This window comes from Rhea americana, unplaced genomic scaffold (assembly GCF_003343005.1).
Source record: "Rhea americana isolate MKP2758 unplaced genomic scaffold, rheAme1 scaffold_252, whole genome shotgun sequence".
Classification (NCBI taxonomy): domain Eukaryota; kingdom Metazoa; phylum Chordata; class Aves; order Rheiformes; family Rheidae; genus Rhea; species Rhea americana.
This window is the reverse complement of record NW_028186371.1, coordinates 1102418-1126322: the sequence shown is the minus strand read 5'-3', so window position 1 is coordinate 1126322 and position 23905 is coordinate 1102418. Positions and strand designations below refer to the sequence as shown.

The following is a 23905-nucleotide window of genomic DNA, read 5'->3' as shown; positions in this document are numbered from 1 at the left end:
AATCACAGGAAGTTTTGTCTGAAAGTGAGGAAAAACTTTCCTGTGAGAGTGACAGAGCCCTGGAACAGGTTGCCCCAAGAGGCGGTGGAGTCTCCTTCTCTGGAGATACTCAGAACCGGTCTGGATGTGATCCCGTGCAGCGTGCTCTAGGTGACCCTGCTTGAGCAGGGGGGTTGGACTAGGCGAGCTCCGGAGGTCCCTTCCAACCTCAACTGTTCTGTGATTCTATAACTGTATATCACAGTCATATTGATGCTGCTCACAAAGTTACTGGATCTGCATGGCCAATGGAGTTCTGCTTCAACCTAGCATGGCATTACAACRCAACAAATTAAGGTAAATTAACAGAAAATATTCTTGGGAAAGATAGAATACAAATAAACAAAACTTTGATTATCCACATGTTGGTCTGAGATCACAGTGCGCAGGGCAAGTGTTTAGAATCAAGTATCTCACTCTGGAACTAGCTTTGCTATCATTGCTACTTCTAAATTTTGGTCAAATAACTTGCTCAGATTATGTGTGGTGTTCATGTGATGGCCAAAAATATCAGTAGATAGAAATAAGCAATAATAATTAYCACATTTTTATCCCATTCAATATAAAACAGATGACAGATATGTAGTATTACCAGTTGTATCTTTTTTGCTCTGCTTTTTTTCAGTGTTTTTCTCTCAGCCTAATTTTTCATCTCTTCTTTGCTCCCTTTCTCTATTTTGATCTCCTTAGATGTTTACTCAGACTTCCAGCATTACTTTCTATCATTTTTCCTTCCTCTCAGGCACTGTTTTTTTCTGATATTAGTGATATTATAGGAAAATGTAGTTCTGAGAATTATACTTGCTACTAATGTGCTCATGGAACAGCTCCTCTATTGTGGTCTGTATCCAATTTGATTTCAAATGATTGATTATAGAGATCTCGATGGTATAATATTGAATATGCACTCTCAGCGTGATAAAGGCTACAACCTTGTAAACCCAAAATAAAAATTGGAATAATGGAAAGAATAAAATTTTCAGATAGAAATTCTTAACTGATTTTCCAAATATACTTTTAATCAAGAGTAAAAATTATCTCCAAAGCCACTAAGTCAATGGGCATTCTTCTTTTAATTTCTATTTTTGAACAAGGTTCTGTGTAGATGTTGGGTAAATTAACCATTTGTGTCCTTGAACAACTTGCTTTTGACAAATGTTCTTGTTTAAGTATCTGAAATCATAGTGGTGGTCTTTGTCCTGGGTGGTCTTTATCCTTGTTTTCAGTCATAGGCAATTAATCCAGCATTGTGTGCATATCTTCTGAGGAATTCTTCTTTAAAATCATAGCCCTTTAGAAAGTTCTCTAATCCAAAACTTCATCTGAAACTGCCATAATTTCTAGTTATCTACAAAAGGCCAAATGGAATATATGAAACAGAATAGCTCCTAGGTCTGAATCTTGTATGTCATAACAGCCTTGAGCTAAATTTTACAGCACAGTTACTTAACCTACAGGAAAATTTTATGATGGGAATATTGAGAAGCCTGTACCAATAACCAGTACTACTGAGCACCAGTATAATATTCCATTTACACTTCTCACAAAACAATTTTTGTTAATCTTGCTGCATGAATGAAAAATCTCATCCCACAGTCTCCAATTCACTAACCTCATGAACTCATAAAAAGGTCTTTTAACCACTGCTGTGATTTTCAAGTGGAAATAATAAAATGGCAAGAGTTAAATATTAATATTCAGTTCCTGCATTGTACCTTTCTTTGATACCAATTACAACTTGAACTTCACCGAACTCAGAAAGACTGCAGACTTCACTCAATTAGCAGTAATAGGATTAAAACATAGCTGAACTGAAGATTTAAATAGGAAAAAAAATCCTTGGCAAATGTATACTACATGTACCAAATTAATCTCAAAATAAATATGTAGTCTTGGATGAAATAAGTGGAATGTGGGATGCCAGAGGTATGGGGGTTGTTTTGTAGGAGGAGGTTGGGTTTTTTTGTTTATTTGTTGGTTGATTGGTTGTTTTTTTTTTTTGCTTTCTTGACAACCTCTGAAGTTTGCATGACTTTTAAAATTATGCTGTCTGTAGAATAACAGTAATTTTTCTTCCTTTAGGCTTATAGAGACACAAGAAAAAGTTGTTATTCACAATAGGTATTCTCCTTTGAAGAGCACCAAAGCAACTTTTGTATGTTACATTTTTATCTATTACTAAATTTGTCTATGATTCTATCTTAGAGACAGAAAGTATTGCATTCACATAGCTGTCTCCTGAGAAAGGATAAATATGCCCATTTACAGAGGGAATGGGCCACAAGAACTAAAGCTGTGTGTCTGCTCTACAGATCCGAACACCTGGTGACTGATTCTCTTTGTGGAAGAGAATTCTTGTGTTTCTTTATCTCTATTGACTTGTTTTTGTTTTATTTTTCTATTCACATTTGATGGGCAAGGCATTACTTCATTTTCAGTGCCTTTTGGGTCTGTCTCTACAGCTTGTGATACAACTCCCCAAACTGGAGACACTTCAGGTTTCAGGGAGCACATTTGAATTCTGACAGAAAATTCCCTCTGAGAAGTCAAAATGCCTGATCTCAGATACAAATATCAGTTTGTATCCTTCTGTCAGAGACAAATACGAAAGGTTTACATCATGTTTTGCTCATCAAAAGACTCATATAGCAGGACTTTGGAAGAATAGCAAAAAAAATGCAGATACAATTGTGAGATTGTGAGTCAGATGAAAGTGACTCCAGTAGCTTTTTTTTTGTTCATTATTATTTTCTCCCAACTAATGGAGAAAGCAAACCCAATATGGGCTATAGGAGTCTATTGGCAATAACTGTTTCATTCCTGGAAAAATGTACTTCAGGCAATACCTGGGAATGACTGAATGACCTTTTGCAGAACAGTAGAAATGTTGGTAGAGGAAGGTACTACAGAGATATGGAAATAAGCATCATTGACTGCTTAATTCCAAAATCTGGCCCTAATTCTATGATAGATAAGAACACAACAAAAGAGAAGGAAGAGCAGTTTCACAGATGAAGCTGATTAACCAGGGTGATTACTCAAGGCTGCCTTGCTTTCAAGAAACTTATTAATGAAACATTTTCATATTAGTGGATGTGATAACAACCAATATAAAGAAAGGCAATGTTATCAAGATCACAATGTACCTGAGATCAACAAGACTTTAGAGGAAACAGTATTGATGAGAAAAGGAACAGGAAAACCACAATGGAGATGCAAAGAGATAYAGCAGCTTATATGGGAATAGATCTTTTGCTTGGTCACCAGTGGCAGCATTCCACAGAACCAAGGAAATGGTCCATTCATTTACAAAGCTTCAAAATTAGCTAGGAAGCATACAACCTAATGAATCAGATTACTTCAGCCTATTTTGCTGGACTGAAAGTAACTACAGATAAATCATGACATCTTGACACTATTTTCATCATATTTCAATCTGATTTCAACTACCTGTAGAGGCTACCTTGACTTCCCACTCTTTTGATTCTCTTTGCCCTTAACCTCAAGAAGAAAAGTTAACCTGAACTGATCTAGGAAATTGCAAGGATTTGGTCCATTCTCTGTAGCAGACGTTTTTAATGTCCTGCCCCTGATATAGCATTATTTCCAAAATTTTTAAGTGCTAGCCTCTAAAGGTCCTAAATCTTTGCGCAGAAAATAATGTACAAAGCTCTAAATGAACCTAACTCTATCTCACATAGCTCAGAAAGTAGACAGGCCATTTAGTTAGACATGAACACCTGCCAAAGGTGTTTACCAGAGGTCAAAATTTACTGAACTTTTGGGATCACTGGCAATAGTTTTGAACAAAAGTGCAAAGACTCATTACCACCATCCCAGAGGTAAGAAATGGGAGCTGATACAACAAAGTTCTCATTGGAGACAACTGGATCAAGCATAGCCCAGCGACCTTGACACATCCAGAGCAGGACCTAGCACATCATGGCACCAGGGCTTTCTGTAAAAGTTTAATTCCCCCTTTAAAAAGCAGATAGTCACTATAATCATCAGTTCAGATCTGTCCAGATACAGAACTGACAGACACATGAAAATGTCAGGCTATAGGATTTGATCTGGATTGATATTGAACACACAAATCCCACTTCAGAGGGGAGGGGAGAAGGAGGAGTGGAAGAACACACAACTCAGAGACTCTAGCCATTTAGAAATTATTGTCATTCTTTATAAAGATTAAGGGACTGCAACTCTTGAAAACTGCATTCCTATATTAATCCAAAGGCCAGCCATTGTACAAGCCGTCAGASTGTAGGATTCCAGACACTGCACTTGTGATCAGAGCTTTGACCTAAAGGAGCTCTTATTTCCATGCTGGATTTGTTCATAGTGTTTGCACACTACAGCTGTGCTGCATGGCAGATAAGCAAGTTTGATTTCAAAAATCTTTAGAAAGAATTTGATAATGAATACAGCAATAAATAAGAGAGGCTGAAGAGTTGTCTCAAGTTAAAGTCTGATCTCCTGCAATGGCAAGTTTATTTGTATATCAGAAGATAGTGCTATGAGTATTTTTCAACATAGGAAAGCTCTTAGAGATTAGAGTCAAACCGTTGGACAACCTTCAGATCTGATTTGCTTAAGGACATCTCTGCAGACTGCAGAGCAAATGAGGTAAGGCTTACAGAATAATGCATGAGGACACAAGGTTTCTTATTTTTAATATATTAATACAGTTGAAAATAAATAATCCTGATTTTTCTAGGGAGGTAAGGCAACCATAAACACTACAGGGCCTTTGCCCCTAGCATCCAGTGATTTACCTGTTTTTTTATAAAAGTCAGCACCAGTTTGAAGTCATAGGAAGAAGACCAACCGCTGTTAACATGATTACTTTTTTTCTCTGTTATGCCTGAGTCCAGACCATGCCATCAGATTCTCATTTTTATGTACAATATAAAATTCAGACACAAATTCCAGTTAAAAAAAGAAATCATTTCTGTTAGGTCTTTATAACAAATAACAGCTTCTTCCTTTATTTTTTTTTTAATTCAGCAACAATTCTGATCTCCAAAGTGGCAACTAATTGCCCTGACAATTAAATGGTATTGCCACAGCACAGCCTTTATGCATTTGTCCTAATAAATGTCAGATGAAGCTCAACTGCTCACTTCAGCTGATGCTAATTTAGGCTGAATACTGCCAACTATTCAGAGAGAGAATTTTTGCTTTAAATAAGATTAATCTCACGAGTGAAGTGTATGTTTCCTTTTCCATATAACAAAGGCCATTGGTGATTCATTAAATTTGAATTATAGGTTTAACAAACACTTGCATAATATCACCTGTTATATAATTACTAATGCTGTGCATAATATTTAATATCTCAACAGTCAAGTCTTCAAAATTCAATTACTATAGCCCTTGTCATAGAGAATCACACTGCCATTTCAAAGCTCATTTTTCTCCCAGTGACCCTTCAGTTATTTATTACTACATTTGGACTCTAACTCCCATGTTGGTTCTTGCCTTTCCCCTGAAGTCAATAGGAAAGTGTAARTTCTGCAATGCTCTTAATTCTGGGCCATCATTTCAAAAAGTGCCGATCTGCCTTGCAAGTTTGTGGAGCTGATTCATTTTCTCTGTTGCAGGAGACAGGAAACTGCACCTCCTTCCATTAACAGTGGATAAACCTGCACACCCTCAAGATAGGGCCAGCAGTGTTTGCACTATCATTCTCTACTTTACAATTGTAAAAGTTTTTAACTCCAGATGGGACATGATAATATTCTCCTTAAAAAAAAAAAAAAAAATGACTGGCCCTTCCTTGCAAATGAGATCTCTACCCTTTTACACCACCCATTTTGAAATATATACTAAAAAGCACTTGGTTGTCAGAAAAGAAATTTTGTGAGAACCCTCGCAAACTATGCTTTTACTCATAAAATTGTGCCTGGAAACATCTCTGGGCATTGAAGCCAGACAGTCATGGAAGAGCCCACATTTACATCAGTAATTATTATAGCCTTTGCAGTGGCACAACTACTTGTAAAATGCCAATTAGAAGCTGTCCCCAGACCTCATAAATTCCAAATCTTTCTGAAGGAAAGTGCTAGTTGTCGTTGGCCAAAACTGTGCCAAGAACTCTTCTAAGAGATCCTGAGAGGTAATTTCAGTGCTTGGAAATGTTTTGGGGATGCTTAAATTCCAAGACTCTAAGCTGAGAATACATGGGAGGAAATCAAGAGATCTTATGATAAAAGTATGACTTTCTTTCTTAGACCTGTCTTTCCATAAGTTTTGGCCTCCTTCATACAATGAATCACAATACGCTTTAGACCAAATCATCCTAATAGGACACAGCTTCAAGTCTTAGAGAATCATTACCTCTGAGTAAGTGATGCTAACTTTGAGTCAGTGATCCAAAGTGATTTTTAATACTCCCCTCAACTGATTCTTGAACTTACCCTCAATAGCACAGACATCAGTGTAGAGAAAGTGCTAGATTTGGTGATTTCCATTTCATGGGAATTATTGCACAGAAGTAGGTCAACAGCTGTGCTCAGATATGAAGAGGTGTGTGAAAAAATAGATATAGTAAAAAGAAAAAGGTCTAAAAATGGCAAAAAAATTATGAAATATATGGGAGGAAGAATGGAGACTGTGGACTTTACACATTGTAAGGTTAAAAAGATGAAGTCTGTGAAGTTTGAAAAGGAAAGGAAAGGAAAGAAATTATAGATATCTACAAAATAATGAGTAAGCCTGAGGATCCCTCACAGATCTTTCTACTTATTTCCCACTTACTCATATCTTTTGCTCTCCATTCTGCTCCTCCTCTTTCCAGATCTTCCAAAACATATTTTATTCTTCTTTCTATTTCCCTCTTTCCTCTTGTCTCTGATCATTTCACCTCATTTCCACCTCTCCTTTTCTCTGTTTGCTTTCTCATGATGTAGCTATCAACACCAAACATAAGAATTTTATTAATATCAATAATAAATGCACAGGTTGTCCATAAAACTACAAAGTAATGAATTTCAAATGACTTCTATGAAAAAATCTGTGTAAATTCAGCAAACATACAGGCATCTGTGCTGCTAGAAAATGTTCAGCAAATAGTCTGGGCAGACTTAAAAAGCATAATAACCTGAAAATTATCAGAAATTATATTTCTGATAATTCAATTTGAACCTTTCTGCATCAGCTCATAAAGTAATTTGAAAGTGGAATCAAGAAAGTTTGAGACTTCTATCCTTCCTGTGAAGCAAAAGGCAGAAGTGAAACTCATCTGACTTATGTGTATGAGAAAAAGAAGATGCCTACATCTAAGCTAATTATCTAGACTCTTCAGTAAACAGTGATAAAAAGGCACTTTGAGGCTACAAACTATCTTACTTGAAAGTAAATGCCTAACATAAGCCAGATAAAATTGATCTTAAAAGTGCCTACTTGTCCCACTTACTACAAAAATGTGACTGAATTATCTAGTTCAGATTTAAACACATATTAAGATAGGAGATTCCAAGGAAGGCATTCTGAATTTCAATATATGGATCACTGCTGTATTTTAGTGTAAGTATCCTTATGTTCCTGTGTACTGCTAATGTGTCATTTACRTAGGAGCTGTTGCCTCTGGCAAAGCCCAAACAAGATATTACAGACACGACAGAGGGAGATGAGATGTATATATGTATTTGACAAGGATGTTCTTGGATAGGTAGTGCACTTTCCTTGCATTCAAATGAGCTATTTGTGTGAGGGTAGCAAGATGTTGCCATTCTGTCTTTTTCTAATCAAAATAACCATAACAATGGCTATCTGGACAGAACAGACACATGAAAGCTGGATAGACTTTGGCAGTCGTGAGCAAAAGTGATTATGGAGATATCCACCAAAAGGCAAATCTGGTTTAGAATGTATATGTACTCTTATATCAAATGTAGGTGCCACTGCTACCAACGGAGGACTTCAGAAAGAAGAGGAAACAGAAAATAGAGATTACAGCTGGGATTAGGTAAATGAGATTCCCCGAGACAGGCTACACAGGGCTTCTCCAGTAGATGAGGCTAGCATCACTCCAGCCTCACTGGGAGTTATGTGAAAGTGTTTAACAAACATCTGCCTTGTAGGCGCCTGGAATCAGATGAAATGATTCTAGCTTCCAACCACTACTTTGCGTGCCTTTGCTTTTTTCAGTCTTTCAGTACCTCTGTTGGTGCTGGTGGATTTTCAGCAGGTCGCCCTTAAACCTCATTTAACACTAGTTTTTAGTTGATCAAGCCTTCTGATTCCTAAGTCCTCCTCAAATTTCTAGGTTTCCAGGTCAAAGTCCCCCACCTTGTCATGAATTGGGTTGATAGGACTTTTCATTTTCTGGAGGTGAAGTTTTGTTTACTTCACGTTAAAATATACATGATTTACATGTGCACACATAGTGAAACGACTCATGCTGTTCTACACCAGTACATTTTTCTATACTCTGCTCTTTTTCACTGCTTCAATAATGAAGTCATTTACACAGGTAAGCTGTTTTCACTAGCTAATAATATGTTTTTATGCAGCACTGGCCCAAGAACTCATTCTCATGCTAGTCCAAAGGACAACATCCAACCCAGCAATGATCCTCCATTTCCAAGTCCATTTTCAGTTCTGTCAGTTATTTAGTCAATTAATTTATTTATTGCATGGCAAGTTTGCTAATCAAACACCTTGCAGAAGTCTGACTATATTATGTTAACATTTTTATCACTATCAGCCAAACTTGAATTCTGATCAAAACAGATATAGTTAGTTTCACAAGATCAATCTTTGATAAGCCACATTCATTCGTTCTTTGTTTTGTGAGTCTCACACAAGCCATTCTTTTCCTGTTAAGCATGAATAACCTGTTAACACTTTTAGAATACTAACATAAAAAGAGCTTTCTGCCAGTCATAATGTCTTCTTGCCAGGCAATATATCTTGTTTTGAAGTTTTGTATTTTATTGATTATTATTGTTTTTAGCAATGATAACTGTAGTATAGTATTGTTCCTTTTACCTAAAAAGCTCCAATGCTCTTTACATAGTACCTGCACAATCCTGAATTTGCTCACGTGCAATCTATCATTGACAACAAAGCATGCCATGGAGAAGGGAGAGCCTGGAGAAGGAATATATATATTAAATAATTTAACCTTCCACTTCAATGTATCTATTAAAGGGTCTGGGAAGTAAATAAGTGAAATATTAAATAAAGATTTTGATTTGATCGATTGCTTCAAGAAGAAAGGACACTGAAATTTCCACCAACATTGATATGTACAAAAAAACCATTCTTAAAGAAAATAAATTTTCTTTCAAAAGATGTTCTTAGTCATTGTCTCTATTTTGACCAAGACAGTGGAATACTCTTAAGAAAAGGACAACAGGTTTATATCACAGAGAGTTATAACCTGACCTTCACCCATTGACTGAAGAGTAGCATTTCTCACCACACAGTGCCCTTCACTTCCTCTGGCATTCATTCATTCAAGAGCAAAAGTCACACATTTTGAGTCACAAATACCATGTCCTACATTCCTCTGGATTTTCTTTCAATTCTCCAATCCATATGTTTGCTAAAASCAAAGTCACTTAGCTCATAAGACCTACAAATAATTCGAGAGAAAATCCAGTAGCACTTTTACTGCCTTTCTGTAGATTGACCTGCCTTTTGGGACAATAAAGATGATTCTCCTTGATCAACATAGAAGTTAATTCAGACCCAACTTGTGTGTTACAAAAAAAGAGGCCTCAGCATAAGTTATATTCTGAACTCTGTTTCTTAGACCTTTGCCAAGGTACTTCTRAAATAGCAAATTCTGACCCTTTCTTGCTACCTTCCCAAATCCTTGATCTCAAAGATAGTGTTCTCAAAGCTATTCTATGGTACTTCTTTACTCAAGATGGATYCCTCACTGGTGCTGATTCTGGGTGGAGAAAAACAGCATTAAGATTTTTTGTCATTTTACTATTGTGCAAATGTGATATACTTATCAAAACCAGAACATCTGCAAATGCAGAGAAAATGAAAGACTTCTAGAAAAGCATAATGATCCATTCTTACATTCTATAAACCCGGAGTTCCCACCTTGGCCTTTATATCCCCACAGAGATTTGTAATTCTTCTTTTCTTCACAACAAAACCCTTTTCATCCACAAGACACACAGTCTGCAGCGAACAGATTGGCTGTAAAGCCCCAGTCACAAATCTTGCTAGTGAGCAATGATAGTCAGTCCTTGATGGCTTACTGGATGCTCACCACCCAGTGGGAAGAAATGTCTAGAAGTCAGCCTGTTTATGGAAATCCAGCTTAAATTGTTGCTATTTAATAATGGATTGGGCATAGTTTCTTGTCTAAAACTGAAACCTGAAACCCGTCTTTGAAAAATACCTCTAAAGATCTGATCTTCCTTGAGATCTTTTGGAGATATTACTTCCTGCCTGCTATGACTTTTGCTATTTTTTTTCTATTTTTTTCTACTTCTGGTATTTCTCTCCACTAATATATGGGTTCCTATGTCTTTTTCATCATGATTTCTCTTTTTTTCCTCTCCTCTTATTTGCTTTTCCCCATTTTTCCTCAGTCCATTTCCCCTTGATGCCACTTCCTTCACTATTTCCCACTCCATATTTTCTCTTTCTCATCCCTTATCATGCTTTCCTTTCTTTCACCCTCCCATTCCTTTTTCTTCACCTTTTCCCACATCTCCTTCCCGTGTGATTTCCAGCCTGCAAGGAAATGCTCTCCCCACAGCACCGCCTGCCCCAGTCAACTCAGAGTCAGTAAAGAGGGTAAGGGAGAATTGCCTTCCAACAGGAGCCTGGGTAGGGTTAGTGCCACCCTGCAAGATGAAGCAGCCGGTCAGTTTGCCAAAGCAAGAAAATTGGCAAGACGATATGGTACCAGCCACATGCCGCCTCATTTATTTTCCTCCAATTAAAGGCAGCCTGTAGGGAAAGTAGCATGCCAGTATAGTGCACTGGTGTTCTGACCCCTCTGAGTGCTTGTTAGCGCTCACCATACTCAGCATTTCCTCTCACTGATTGATAGAATGATATATGTGTGTATGGCAGAGAGCAGATTTATTACAGCACATTAGCCAGACAGGCAGACAAATGCCTACAGGGGCAGAAAAKCTGTAAGGAATAAATAAAAACTTTATTATTTTTCTAAAACTTTTTTTTTCCCCAGGCTACAGTGCAGAATACTGGAGGAGTAGGAGAGCAGAGGGAGTCCAGAGGAGTAGCAAGAACAGSAGAGAAAGTTTATTAGTAGTCAAAGATTTAAAATATTCAGAGCTTGGACAGTAACTGAATCTCTGCTTATCTTTTTCTTTTCCTTCCCACTGCTAAATGAGAAAGAAAGGGTCAAGATACCAGGTATCAAACTATCAGATGTAACATTGCTGAAATGACTACTTGGCTACTCTACTCACTGCAATTTAGCTTTCCTCAGTTTAATAAATTAAAAACAAATTAGTATCAGCCTTTATCAACAGCTGCCACCGTGTGGTAYCTGAAATACCACAGTTATTTCCCATTGGAATAGAGAGGAATATGGTGGCATCATCTGATATGTTCAGCAACTGTTTTTCAAACAGGGAGTTTTGTAATGCACAGCCGACAGTGGATAATCTGGGCAATGGGCTCTGCAGCCCCATGCAGACCCTGCTGAGGCAAAGGAGCTCTGGATACTGCCTCCAGCCSCTGCATACAGAACGCTGACCACCCTGCCGAACTGCTTCTCCACCACCTGTCCTTGGGGCAGGGAGTTCAGAGAAGAGCCCAAGGCTGTCAGCAGCCATGGAGAAGAACTGTAGTCCCAAATGGATGATGCTAGCAGCCACGAGGCACAGGTTTGCTGCCAGGCGGTTGTCCCCTCTCTCCTCACATCATGAGAACCTGCACCTGCTGCCCCAGGGTGAGGAGTACCCCTGCAGCTGCGAGGTCCCTTCTCCTTCCCACCACGGCTGGACCTCAGCCTATCTGCATCCAGGAAACGTCATACAACATGGAAAGAAAACTCCAGAGCCATTCCACTGTCCAAAGTGCAGATGGACTGTACACTGTCAGACTTAGCTCATTAGCCGGCTGTGCCAAGATTAGTTATTGATTCAATTAGTGTGTTTTGATGCAGAATGAGCACAAGAAATTGTTAGTTAATATCCCAAAACTTGCTTGAGCCCTACATATGTTTTTTTTTTTTTCACGGAAATGTTAAATTTAAACAGTTTTACCCCTCACCTCCCTCCTGGATTTGATTTAGATGAACTTCAAAATGAAGTAATTATGTTACAATTAAGAACAGCTTTCTGCAGATAACACAACATTCTGAAATCTGCTTTGTAAATGTTGGTAATATAGGTACCTCTGAGATTGCTGGAGCTTTGTCTGATGAAAAGTATGTTCCCACTGGAAAAAATCCATTGAAGCCAGGATACTGTGAAACTGGTATATGACACTGTGAATAATGTGCATGGGCTTGTTCTTGAGGGTGCTTGTCCGTCCACTCTTGATCCTGTAGCTTTCCTCTGAGCTGAAACTGTGGTCCAGTCAGTGCTTGCAGCATTGCTTTATTTCTTTCCTTTCCACTATTAGCAGAGCTGAAAAAATCACTATAAAACACACACACACACAAAATAGAAGCAGTAATTTAATTTCTTGCACAATGTAACTCTACTATTGCAAGAGAAAAAAATCCTTAAATATAAAGCCAAATTAATGTTATGGTTATAGGGCACCCATAAGGACACAATCCCTAACACATTGCTTTAAAAAAAAAAAAAAAAGAAGAAGAAGAAGAAGAAGAAGATGAGAAGAAACAGTTGGCATTCAGTTAACAATCATGTTTGGAGGTTTTTGACTGACTTTGTTATTCCAAGGGAAGCCAGGTACCACTCTCTTGGGATTAGGTACAAAGGCAAGAAAAAAGTGGACATGTATGAATCTCAAAGGTGACTGCTGGGTTAATAAAACAGTCTGTTTTCTGTTCACCCACTCTTCCTCTCAGTGTGCAAGTACATTAAAATATGTCAAAAGGAAAGCCATTTGCTGTGGAGAAATAATTCAGCTAAAAGTCAAAATTTCCAGCTGCTGTATTGCCTTGGTGTGTGCAAGTGCGCTAACAAAGTGACCCACACATCTCACTGGATGAAAGTTGGTATCCTCATTAAAGTAGAAACAAACACTTGAAAATAGGAACAACTGCCAGCTTAAAAAAAAAAAAGAGAGAGAGAGAGAGAGAAGAAGAAGAAAGAAAGAAACCACAATTGATATGAGAAAGAAGCCTTTATTTTCCCCCATTCTGTTTCCTACTTGTTCTATAGTGGATACTATGTATGTGTAAGTAACCTCTTGAAAAGTAATGAAGGTAAAACTGATTCTGTATGCAGSGGCCATTCCAGTTTTCCAAGGAACTAGGTTGCTAACAGCCATCTACATTAACATTCTGTGTTTAGAAAAAGACATATTTTCACAATCCAGTTTCTAAACAGGCATATGAAACAAAAAGACTTGATCCCGAGAAAAGTAAGCATTTCAAAAGTGAATAGTTCCGAGGAAGGAAACTCATATCAGAATTAGTAATGTGAGAAAAGACTTGTAGTATCAGCTAATCCAACCTTTTAAAATAACAGCACATTGGCTTATACTGTCTTTACCCCCAGGAAACATGAAATGAAGACTTGAACATCATCCCTAATTTACTCCTATAGTAAGTATTTTTTGTAATATGTAAGACATGAGAAATCAGATCTCCACTGGTTTAGCCTGAACCCTGCCAAGTACCGATAAACAGAAAGCAAAACGAGGGAGCTTTCTGCAGATAACCTAGCAAAATGAGGGAAGTGGTACAACATACTGCGAGCTGGCCTTTTATTTCTTAATTCAAACTTAAACAATATTAGTTGCTACATGATTTTCCTTGGGGGGGGGGGGAAGGGAAGTAAAGTAGAGGGGGGTTCCAAAATCTCTAATGACACCAACAGATCATATAATCATGAATTGTCTGAACCACAGAATCACAGAATGACTGAGGCTGGAAAGGTACCTCTGGAGATCATCCATTTCAACCCCCCTGCTCAAAGCAAGGTCAACTGAAGCAAGTTGCTCAGCRCCATATGCAGTTATGGGGGTGAATATCTTCAGGCATGAAATGCCCACAGCTACTCTGGGCAACCTCTTCCAGCATCTGATCATTCTCACAATAACAAAAAGTATTTCTATACGTTTAAGTGGAATTTCCAGTTTTAGTTTGTGCCTATTGCCTCTTGTCCTCTCACCAGACATCACTGAGAAGAATCTGCCTCCGTCTTCCTTACTGCCTTTATGCACACTTATAAGATCTCTCCAGAGCCATCTCATCTCCAGGCAGAGCAGGCCCAGCTCTTGCAGCCTCTCCCTGCAGGGCAGGTGCTCCAAGCCCCTAGATATCTTCATGGCTCTTCACTGCATGTGCTCTGGTAGATCATAGAATCATAGAATCGGTAAGGTTGGAAGGGACCTCTGGAGATCATCTAGTCCAACCTCCCTGCTCAGCAGGGTCACCTAGAGCATGGCAGACAGGGTTGCAGCCAGGCGGGCCTTGAAGATCTCCATGGAAGGAGACTCCACAACCTCTCGGGGCAACCTGTGCCAGGGCTCCGTCACTCTCACAGGGAAGAAATTCCCCTTCACATTCAGGTGGAACTTCCTATGCTTCAATTTCTGCCCATTGCCTCTTGTCCTGTCACACGGGACAACTGAAAACAGTTTGTCCCCGTCCCCTTGACACCCTCCCTTCAGGTACTTGTACACTTGATAAGATTCCCCCTCAGTCTTCTCTTCCCCAGGCTGAAGAGGCCCAGCTCTCGCAGCTGTTCCTCATAKGGCAGATGCTCCAGCCCTCTGATCATCTTCGTAGGCCTATGCTGGATTTTCAGTACCTCCATGTCCCTCTTGTACTAGAGAGCCCAGAACTGGACACAGTACTTGAGATAAGGCCTCCCCAGGGCTTAGTAACTCTTCCCAGTGAACCCCAGGAGACCATTGGCCTTCCTGGCCACAAGGGTACATTGCTGGCTCATGGTCAACCTGTCATCCACCAGCACTCCCAGGTCCTTCTCTGCAGAGCTACTTTCCAGCAGGTCAGCCCCCAGCTTGTCCTGGTGCCTAGGGTTATTTTTCCCTAGGTGCAGGACCCTGCACTTGCCCTTGTTGAACCTCAGGAGGTTCCTCTCTGCCCAGCTCAYCAGTCCATGTCTCTCCTGCCTAGGGAACTAGTCCTGGGCCCAGCACTCCAACTGTAGCCTCCCCAGTGCTGAGGAGAGGGGAAGGATCCCTTCCCTTGTCCCACTGGCAACGCTGTTCTTAGTGCGGCCCACGAGGCTGTTGCCCACCTTTGCCACAAGGGCAAAGTGCTGCCTCATGTCCAGCTTGCTGTCCACCAGGACCCCCAGGTCCTCCTCTGCAAAGCCGCTTTCCAGCTAGCTGGCTCCCAGCCTGGACTCGTGCTTAGGGTTGTTTGTCCCCAGGTGCAGGACCTGGCCTTTCCCTTTGGTGACCTTTGTGAGATTCCTGTTTGCCCATTGCTGCAGCCTGTCCAGGTCCCTTTGAATAGCAGCACGGCCACCTGGGCTAGCAACTATTCCTCCCAGTTTTGTACCATCTGCAGACCTGCTGAGGATGCCCTCTGTCTCATTTTCGCAGTCATTAATGAAGCCTTAATCAGTATCGGTCCCAGTCTTGAGTGCTRGAGGARACCCCTAGGGACTGGCCTAATTAGTTCAGCCAAACTTTGTGCTGCTGATCACAACTTTTTGAATCCAGCATCTCAGCCAGTTTTCAGTGCTTCTCACTGTCCACTTGTCTAGTGCCTGCTTTTCCCATTTGTCTGTGGGGATGTTAGGGGAGACAGTATCAAAAGCCTTACATCAAAAGTTAATGCTCTCCCCTCATCTGCCAAGGCAGTTATCTCACCATAGAAAGCTATCAGGTTCATCAGGCATGATTTCCCTTTGTAAATCCATAGTAACTTCTATGCTGTAAATCTATTTGCTTTCTTGTCCTTTATATGTTTGAGATCGTTTTCAGGATTAGCTCTTCCTTCACCTTTCCAGAAAATAAGGTGATGCTAAGCAGCTTGTAATTCACCAGATACTCTTTCTTCCCCTTCTTGAAGATATGACTGACATTTGCTCTCTTCCCATCCTCAGAAACCTTCCTTGATCATCATGACCTTTTGAAGATTATCAAGAGTAGCCTTGCTGACATTGGCCAGCTCCATCAGCACTCATGGGTACATCAGGTTCCGTGGACTCGTGTATGTAAAGTTTGTTTAAATATTCAGTAACCTGCTCCCCGTTTATCAAGGGGAGGTCTATCAAGGGGACGTCTTCCTCATGCCATATTTCCACTGGTCTCAGGGATTTCTGAAAGCTGGTCTTACCAGCAAAGACTGAGGAGAAGTCATTGAGTACTCTGGCTATTTCCATGTCCTGTTGCCAGGTCCTCTGCTCCATTCAGCAGCAGACCCACTTCCTCCCTAAGCTTCACTTTGCTGATGATCTACCTGTCAAAGCCCTTCATATTGCCCTTCACATCCCTTACCAGATTGAACTCCAGATGGTATTTATGAACTTAGTCAATGTTTTAATGTATATCAAAATGATTTTTTAAACAGTGCATTATTTTTCTGATGCTCAGAATTGCTTCTCCTATTATGCAAATGCCTACTTAGGGTCTTTTGAAAAATGTATTTTATGAACCTATTAAACTCTAATAGCCATTAAGTAGCTGTTATGAGCTAGCACGTCAATACATATCCAAGAGTATTAAAAAAAAAAAAAAAAAAAAAAAGCTTTACATAGAATATTTTTAGTAGTAGCATCAGTACTAGAGAAGTAGAAAGCCTGACATATTTTCTTTTTCCTTCTCTTCAAGTTTTTGTCCTTTTCAATGCATTTCTTACTGGCTATTATGCACTAAAGTGGGGATAACTGTATTTGAATAAAAATGAAGTTTTAACATCCTAACATCTCCTTTTCATTTTATTACAAAATCAACATCACTTCTAAAATTTCTTCCTGCAAGGCTGACCCCTGCAACTCCTCACTGAGTGCTGCTCGGGGGCTCAGAATAAATGGTAAGACAAGGATCTTTGTTCTTTCAGAACCTCCTCAGCTGAGAATCACAAAAATCACTGCACCGCCTCTGAAAGGAGCATCTTCCAATACGAGTAAGAGGCAAAACTGAGGACCAGAGAGTTTGGCTAACTCATCAGGGCTGATGAGCTGGAAGTTGGAATAGAAACTTACTCAGTCTCCTAACTACTAATACTGTTCCTTTACCATGAGCAGTAAGTGGTTAGTCCTTTTCTACACAGCTCAGTCATCCAAGAAACAAAKAAGTAAATAACTGCACCAAGAATGCATTCTGGTGCAGTTATTTACTTTCCCGGATTGCCATTACAGGATTACTTTTCAACCTGAGCATTTAGAGTCTGTGCTGTCCTTCTACCCTCAAAGAAAGTGAATGAGGGAATGCTGCTTGGAAAGTGCAAGGCTTGCATCTGCTGCAGTACAAGGCTTGTACCTGCTGTAGTCCCTCTGACTTCCGTGGGAGCAGGGTCAGGACTCTGTACCATGAAACTCTGTTCCAGTATAAGCTCCCTATGCAATGCTAAAGAGAAACACCTATGGACTATACCAATTTTCTTCTTTCTCTGTTCCTTTTAGAAGTCTAGTGCAGGATTCAGATGAAAGCCCAGTAAAAGAACTGGTTCATTTTCAGGTTCCTTTCAGCATCTTGCAGACTGTGCCTAGCCTGACAGTGTCCACACAGCATAAAGCAGAGTAACCTGAGGGTAATTCAGAGCCTTTGGTCTGCTCTGCCTTGATCAGCTATCTACTTTGCAAGAAGGTGCAACACTGATTTCACACAAAAGCTCAGCAAAGGCCTAAATCTTYCCACGCTCCCAGAGAGCCACCTTGTTCTTGTGTCTGAACACTAGACCACCTCAGCCACTGGACTAGCTAAGGTTTTGTCCTAAATGTTCTACAATAAAAGGTTTCTCTTCCTTCCCTCACTGGCTCTTTCTCTACTCTTTTGGCCAGAYTACTCATATGTGAACACTTGAGAAGCTCTGAAGCATGAAAACTGAGAGAGTAACTGTAACGGTTCCTTCCCGGTTACTGCAGTATTATCACACCTATTTGGACCTATTGGATGTCACACTTGCATACTAAGAACCTAATCTTGTAGTCCTTTTGCAAGCAAAACTCTCCATTGACTAGTATGTCTTTGTATTACAAAATTTACTGGATATGCAGAGCAGCAGTTCTTCTTAACAAAGGAATTTAGTCATTTTTCTTTAGTTTTTCCCCTTCAAAAATGCCCTAAGGCCATCATCTATTTCAGACAATGGAAGCCTGAAAATATTCAATCAAAAAAAAAATCTATTTTTGAGCAATAGAAACATAAAAGACATCTAAAACCACAAATTTTTGTACACATCGAGAGACAGAGATTTCTTCACATTTCATTGACCTTTTAGTTAACCCTTCATTTGCCAGCTTTTAGCCTGGAGCAATTTTTGACAGTGAGTTTGACAGTGAGTGAAGGAATCTGTGTTTATAAGAGAATGTATACCTATGCCCTCAGTTAGAGTAGTGATGGAGGAGGACAGTCACATACAAATGCTATATGCAAAAGATACCAAAATTTCAAGCATATATCCATGTATAAAATTTGCATTTATCTCAGCATTTTTGTGGTTAAAAAAGTAAAAATTAAGTTCAACAGTTTAAAATCTGAAATCTAACTTCACTGGTATAATTTGCATAACTTACAAATAGTTTAACAAAGTTAATCCTACTTAACTTCTGCAATAGTTTCAAATAAATTTTTTCTCTTCTCATTCTGTTTTCCCCAGAATTAAAGGAGTAGGGAGGGRAAAAGATCACTTAATGTCTTCATATTTTTCTAAATTTTGTTGACAGTTTTCAGCTTTTCTGGTCGGACCAAGTTAAAGAATTCCAATGGAAACAAAAAAAACAAAAAAAAAAAAAGGAAGAAGAAAGAAAGAAAGAAAGATGGGGTAAAATTGAAAGTATGTGCAGTGATTTAAATGAAAATTTAAATGAAAATTTTTATAAGAATTTTTCTTGAAGATTGTATGAAAAATGAAAGGTAAATATGAATTGTCTTGGAAATGTCCATTGKGTATATCCAAAGAACCTTACCTCTGATCTGTATCAATGCCAAGAAACAAATGTATAYGTATGATGAAGGCAGTTTAGTTTTTGTGGCTCCAAAAAAGATTAGTTGACTTTTAAAAATTCAATACAGTGAATGTAACTCAAAGTCTGACATATGTTCGCTTGCTTGTTTGTTTGCTCTTCAAGACTGAGTAAAACATAAGATACAGAATTCCTGCAAAAAAAGTTTTATGTTTTACAAAAGGGCATGAGGAAATAAGTAGTTAGAGTTTGAATACTAAATAATGGAGATAATGAAAAAGTGAGCTTACTTGAGAACAGGAAGGGTGATTCACTAAAATAAAATTTCAGTAGTGTGTAAAAGGTATATTGGCTCAATAAAAGACAAGAATGAAAACTGGTCGGAGAAATGCATTAGGCTATAAAGGGGGAGACYCATGAGCTTTGGAATCACATATCCAGACACATCACATTATGACTCAAGCAATAGTCTTCTTGCTGAAGAACATTAACAAATGAGTATTAATCTTAGAATAAACTAGAAAATACTATACATAGCAGCCTATACTGGAAGGATGAATAAAATAGAAGGAAATTAAATGAAGTTAAACAGCAAATATTGATAAGGGGCTTATAAAGAAAGCTGGAAAGAATTACATGACAAATACAGCACCTTTAACATAATTGTTCACATGTATGTGACAGGTATGAACACCAAGAAATAAACATCGATTATAAGAGGAAAATAAGTTATCCCTGTAATTACAGTGATATTAAGAATATTGGGTAAAACATCATAACTATTCTTCATAGAGACTATGAAGCGATAGGGATATATTGTCCCAAAGAAAGTGGTATAATTCCCATTATTTGATTCATTTAAACTGAGACTTGGCAAAGCATTAGTGAAGTTACTGCACAGTAGGTCATGATCCTGTATTGGCAGGGGATGGACAAAATGACCTAGAAGGTCTTTTTCCTTTCAAACTTCTTTGATTCTAAAAAGCTGTAAGTCAGATGCTTCCATCATTTGTCTTCATGATCAGCAGAGCTCAGAGTCACCACAGGGAGACCTGTAAGGGTGAGGGTGAATGTAGACTTGGCTAATAAAATATCAGAAGCCTATAACAGTTAAGAAATACTTTCTCTTTTATCATTATAAGTATATATGGCTTCTTTTCAGGGTTCARTGTGAATAACTGCACAAAAAACTGAATTTTAAGACATTGAAAGGCAAAATAAGTGTAGAGGTCACTATTGTAGAGGGATGAGGTTGGAGTAGGAGCGAAAGAAAATATAGAGTCCCCTACCATCAACTTTGAAAATCCAGGTCTCAGAGGCAGGGCAGTAACAGAATTTCATATACAAACATTTTTTTCTTGATTACTGTTCACATAGAAAAAAGGTTTTGGAGAAAAAGTCCTAACTGAAGCCTCATTGCTATGCAGCTATGCTATTTCAAGTCCTTATAACAATGTGAAGRGGGATATAGTTGACAAGGCTTTCGCTAAATAGCTTTTGCTATTCTACAAATCTTTTAAACTTCTTTGAAGGAGTCACTGAGCATGTGAACAAACTGGAGTCAGCCAACACATGTCCCTGGGACTTCCAAAAGGCCCTTAGGAAGTTCGCTCACCAAAGATGCCTAAGGAGGACTATGTTGCAGAATGAGAGCGCCTCACTATCTGAGTGAAAACCAAGAAACAAGGAGTAGGGGTAAATGGTCGGTTTTCTCAATGAAGGAAGTTATTAGCAAAATTCCAGAGGCATTATTTGATGCTTCAAGTGTTCATAAATAGTCTGTAAAATGGTGGAGAGGGAAGTAAAAAAATTTACACCTTATTGATAGTAGTGTAAAGATCTTATGCTATTGACTGAACAGTTACGAAATGCAGATGAAATTCAATGTCAGCAAAAATAGCATGAATTATTTGAGATGTATTAGACTGTATTTGCAATTCTAACTGTATATATCATCAGCAGAGGCTCTTAGGGAACTAGCTGTTATGTTTTAGGAAAGGAGTCTTGAAGCTAAAAGAGACAGTTTTATAAAATGGCCAGCTCAATGATCAGTAGCAGTCAAATAAGCAGATAGAATATTAGGAATATATTAGCACAGAAAACAGAGTTTTGTCATGAATTACATTCACAGCATACCTATATCTCAAATACTATGTGTAGTTCTTGTCTATCTGTGTAAAAAGAACATAATAGAAATGGAAAAGGTGCTAAAAATAGTAAAAATGGTAGGTTAAAGAATCTTGACTTCTTCATGGAACCAAATAGCCAGGCAAGATTCTCTACCCTGGAGAAAAGACACCTCAGGCAAGACAATACAGTTACTTGAAAAAAATGCGTGTGTTGCAGAGAGAAGGCTTCATACTTTCACAAGGTAAGCAATAGCAACATCATGTCCGTGATTAAATGACCACATGAGAAGTTCAGAACAAATAAAAGGAATTTTTTTTCACTTACGTGCAGTTGAACTGCGGTGCTTTTTGTCAGAGGATTGTATAGGATGGAAAAGTTACATAGGTTCAAAAAGTCACTAGGCTAATTATTGGAAAACATAAAGGACTATTAATTACTAAGATACTATATCTCAGGAATGGCATAGGAATTAGCTGAGCTGCAGATTCCTTGAAGCTACTGTATTTTTCTAGAGAAAAATGATTATTTTCTTGAGATCTCCTTGAACTCTTTACTAGGCCTGTACTACTGCCAGCCTCTGGGGACTGGGTATTGAGCCAAATAGACTTGGTGTCATCCACTATTATGGATAAAATTATTACGCTCTTACAAGGAAACAAAGAGCATCTCCGGGGAAACTGGATTGTTTCCTGGGAACATACTGGTACATCACCAATATTTTTTCACATCCAACCCGTTGCAGCAGAACAGCAGAACAGCCTTACAAAAAGTGTTCACATATCCTAATAGCTACAAAAACCTCTTTGGGCATCCAACTGCAATAATTTAATCAAACTTTAATGTGACCACWAGAACAAGAAAATAATTTAGTTTCYTTTCCAGAATGAACTTTTGTTTCCAATCTGTAGATCCTTAGCAAACAATGCAACTCCTTCATTCTCTCTGTCTTAAAAAAGAGCACAAACCAGGAGAGAACTGGCCTTGACACAGCTTTCAAAGGCCAGTAAAATCTTTGTACAAGAATCACTGAAGCAAAGAGAGAAGGTTAAAAATAAAAATGTTTCTTGACTTGTGACATAAATGGTTAGCATCCATACTACTCCTCATCCCAAAATGTTGCCTAGAATTCAAAATAAGTTTTTTAAAAAACAAAGATGCAAGTCAAATTTAAYGCATAGACTATATAAGGGGGAAAAACGCACCATGCCTTGTAAAAATAGCTTTTCCTGGCAGCATAGCAATTTAAGATGCATCAATATTCATTCTTCTACAYTTTTTCTATTGTATGGTTCTTTTAGTGGCATTGGGAAAACACACTCTCACTAGCACCATGCTAATACTAACATATTTATTCCTCACTGTTCCTCCTTAGAGGGAGGAATAATGATGATGATGCTCACTCTACCTATTAATGGGCAGAATGAATAAGGCTTTTGTGCGCTTTTTGGAAGGAGAGTGCATCCTAAGTTCAAAGTGGAATCAATGGAAACACTGGGAGCTCTGCTTTAGCATGCAGAATCTCATAAAATCAAATTCTATGTGTCTTGGGTAGGGTTTCATGAGCAGTCTGATAAAACAAGAAATACAGCTCAGATTTCTTCATTGTAAGACTGATGAACATCTAAGTCTCATCTTCTCCCTCAAAACTGACTTTTTTTCTAGAATGACCGCAACAACCAAGAAAACAAACAGAAAGAAAATACCTCAGAAGATGRCAGGCATTACAGCTCAAGAGAAATTTTCCCAAAATTTTGAGGGGAGAAGGTGAGGGGAATACAGCAGCAGTGACATTTATGTTGAGGATAGTGATCTCAGCAGAAATTTATAACCTTATTGAAACCTTTGTCATTGTGTCTTAATAGTAACATGACTTGTGACATAACACAATATAAATAGCCTATGCTGCTCTTGTTTTGAATGACGTTGTTGTCTTTCCTCGGTTTTATTATGTGAGGATATGCAAGCACACTCAGGCAAACACGTGAACAATGTCTCCCCCACAAGCTAAACAGCATTAGGGCCAGCAACGTTTTACCATATAGACTCCATTTATTACCTGACATGATCTTGTAGTAAAATTATAAAGAGGATGTTTCAAAAGAAGTCTTCAAAGGAATGTTTCTATAGCAGAGGTCCTGCTGACTTTCAGGAGAGTACATGCTCCTAAGTCAGTAAGAGATATTAAAAATTCCACCTTAGTGTCTCTACCTACTTTCAGTACCAACAGCATATTCAGTATTGCATGGCAGTACATCCCAAGAACTTATTGGAAGGAATATCTGAACAAAATAATAGATACTGGGGATTATAATTGTAGCTAACTATAGTTAATGGAGATCCGGAAAGCGCTACTTCTGAATGCCCTCAGCTCTCAGGGGATGAAAAGCTCCAGGGCTGAAAAGTGCTTTCAACCTGTCGGGAGAAGCTTCAGCTATTAGAGTGCTTGTCCCCTCAACTGTTGATATTAATTCATTTCCAGTTGACTAGAAAAAATATTTTTCAGTCTTTAAATCAATGCCCTTTTAAAATCAAAGCCTTTT

General features: G+C 38.6%; 1 protein-coding gene across 1 annotated transcript in view; it reads right to left on the bottom strand.

The window, feature by feature from the left end:
* The window catches only part of TFEC (transcription factor EC), an 88947-nt gene extending 76358 nt beyond the window's left edge, over positions 1 to 12589 (bottom strand). The window contains exon 1 of the mRNA XM_085307102.1: positions 12389 to 12589. Within this exon, the coding sequence (XP_085163228.1) occupies positions 12389 to 12589 (201 nt within the window). The remainder of the gene's footprint in view (positions 1 to 12388) is intronic.
* Positions 12590 to 23905: the final 11316 nt, after the last annotated feature.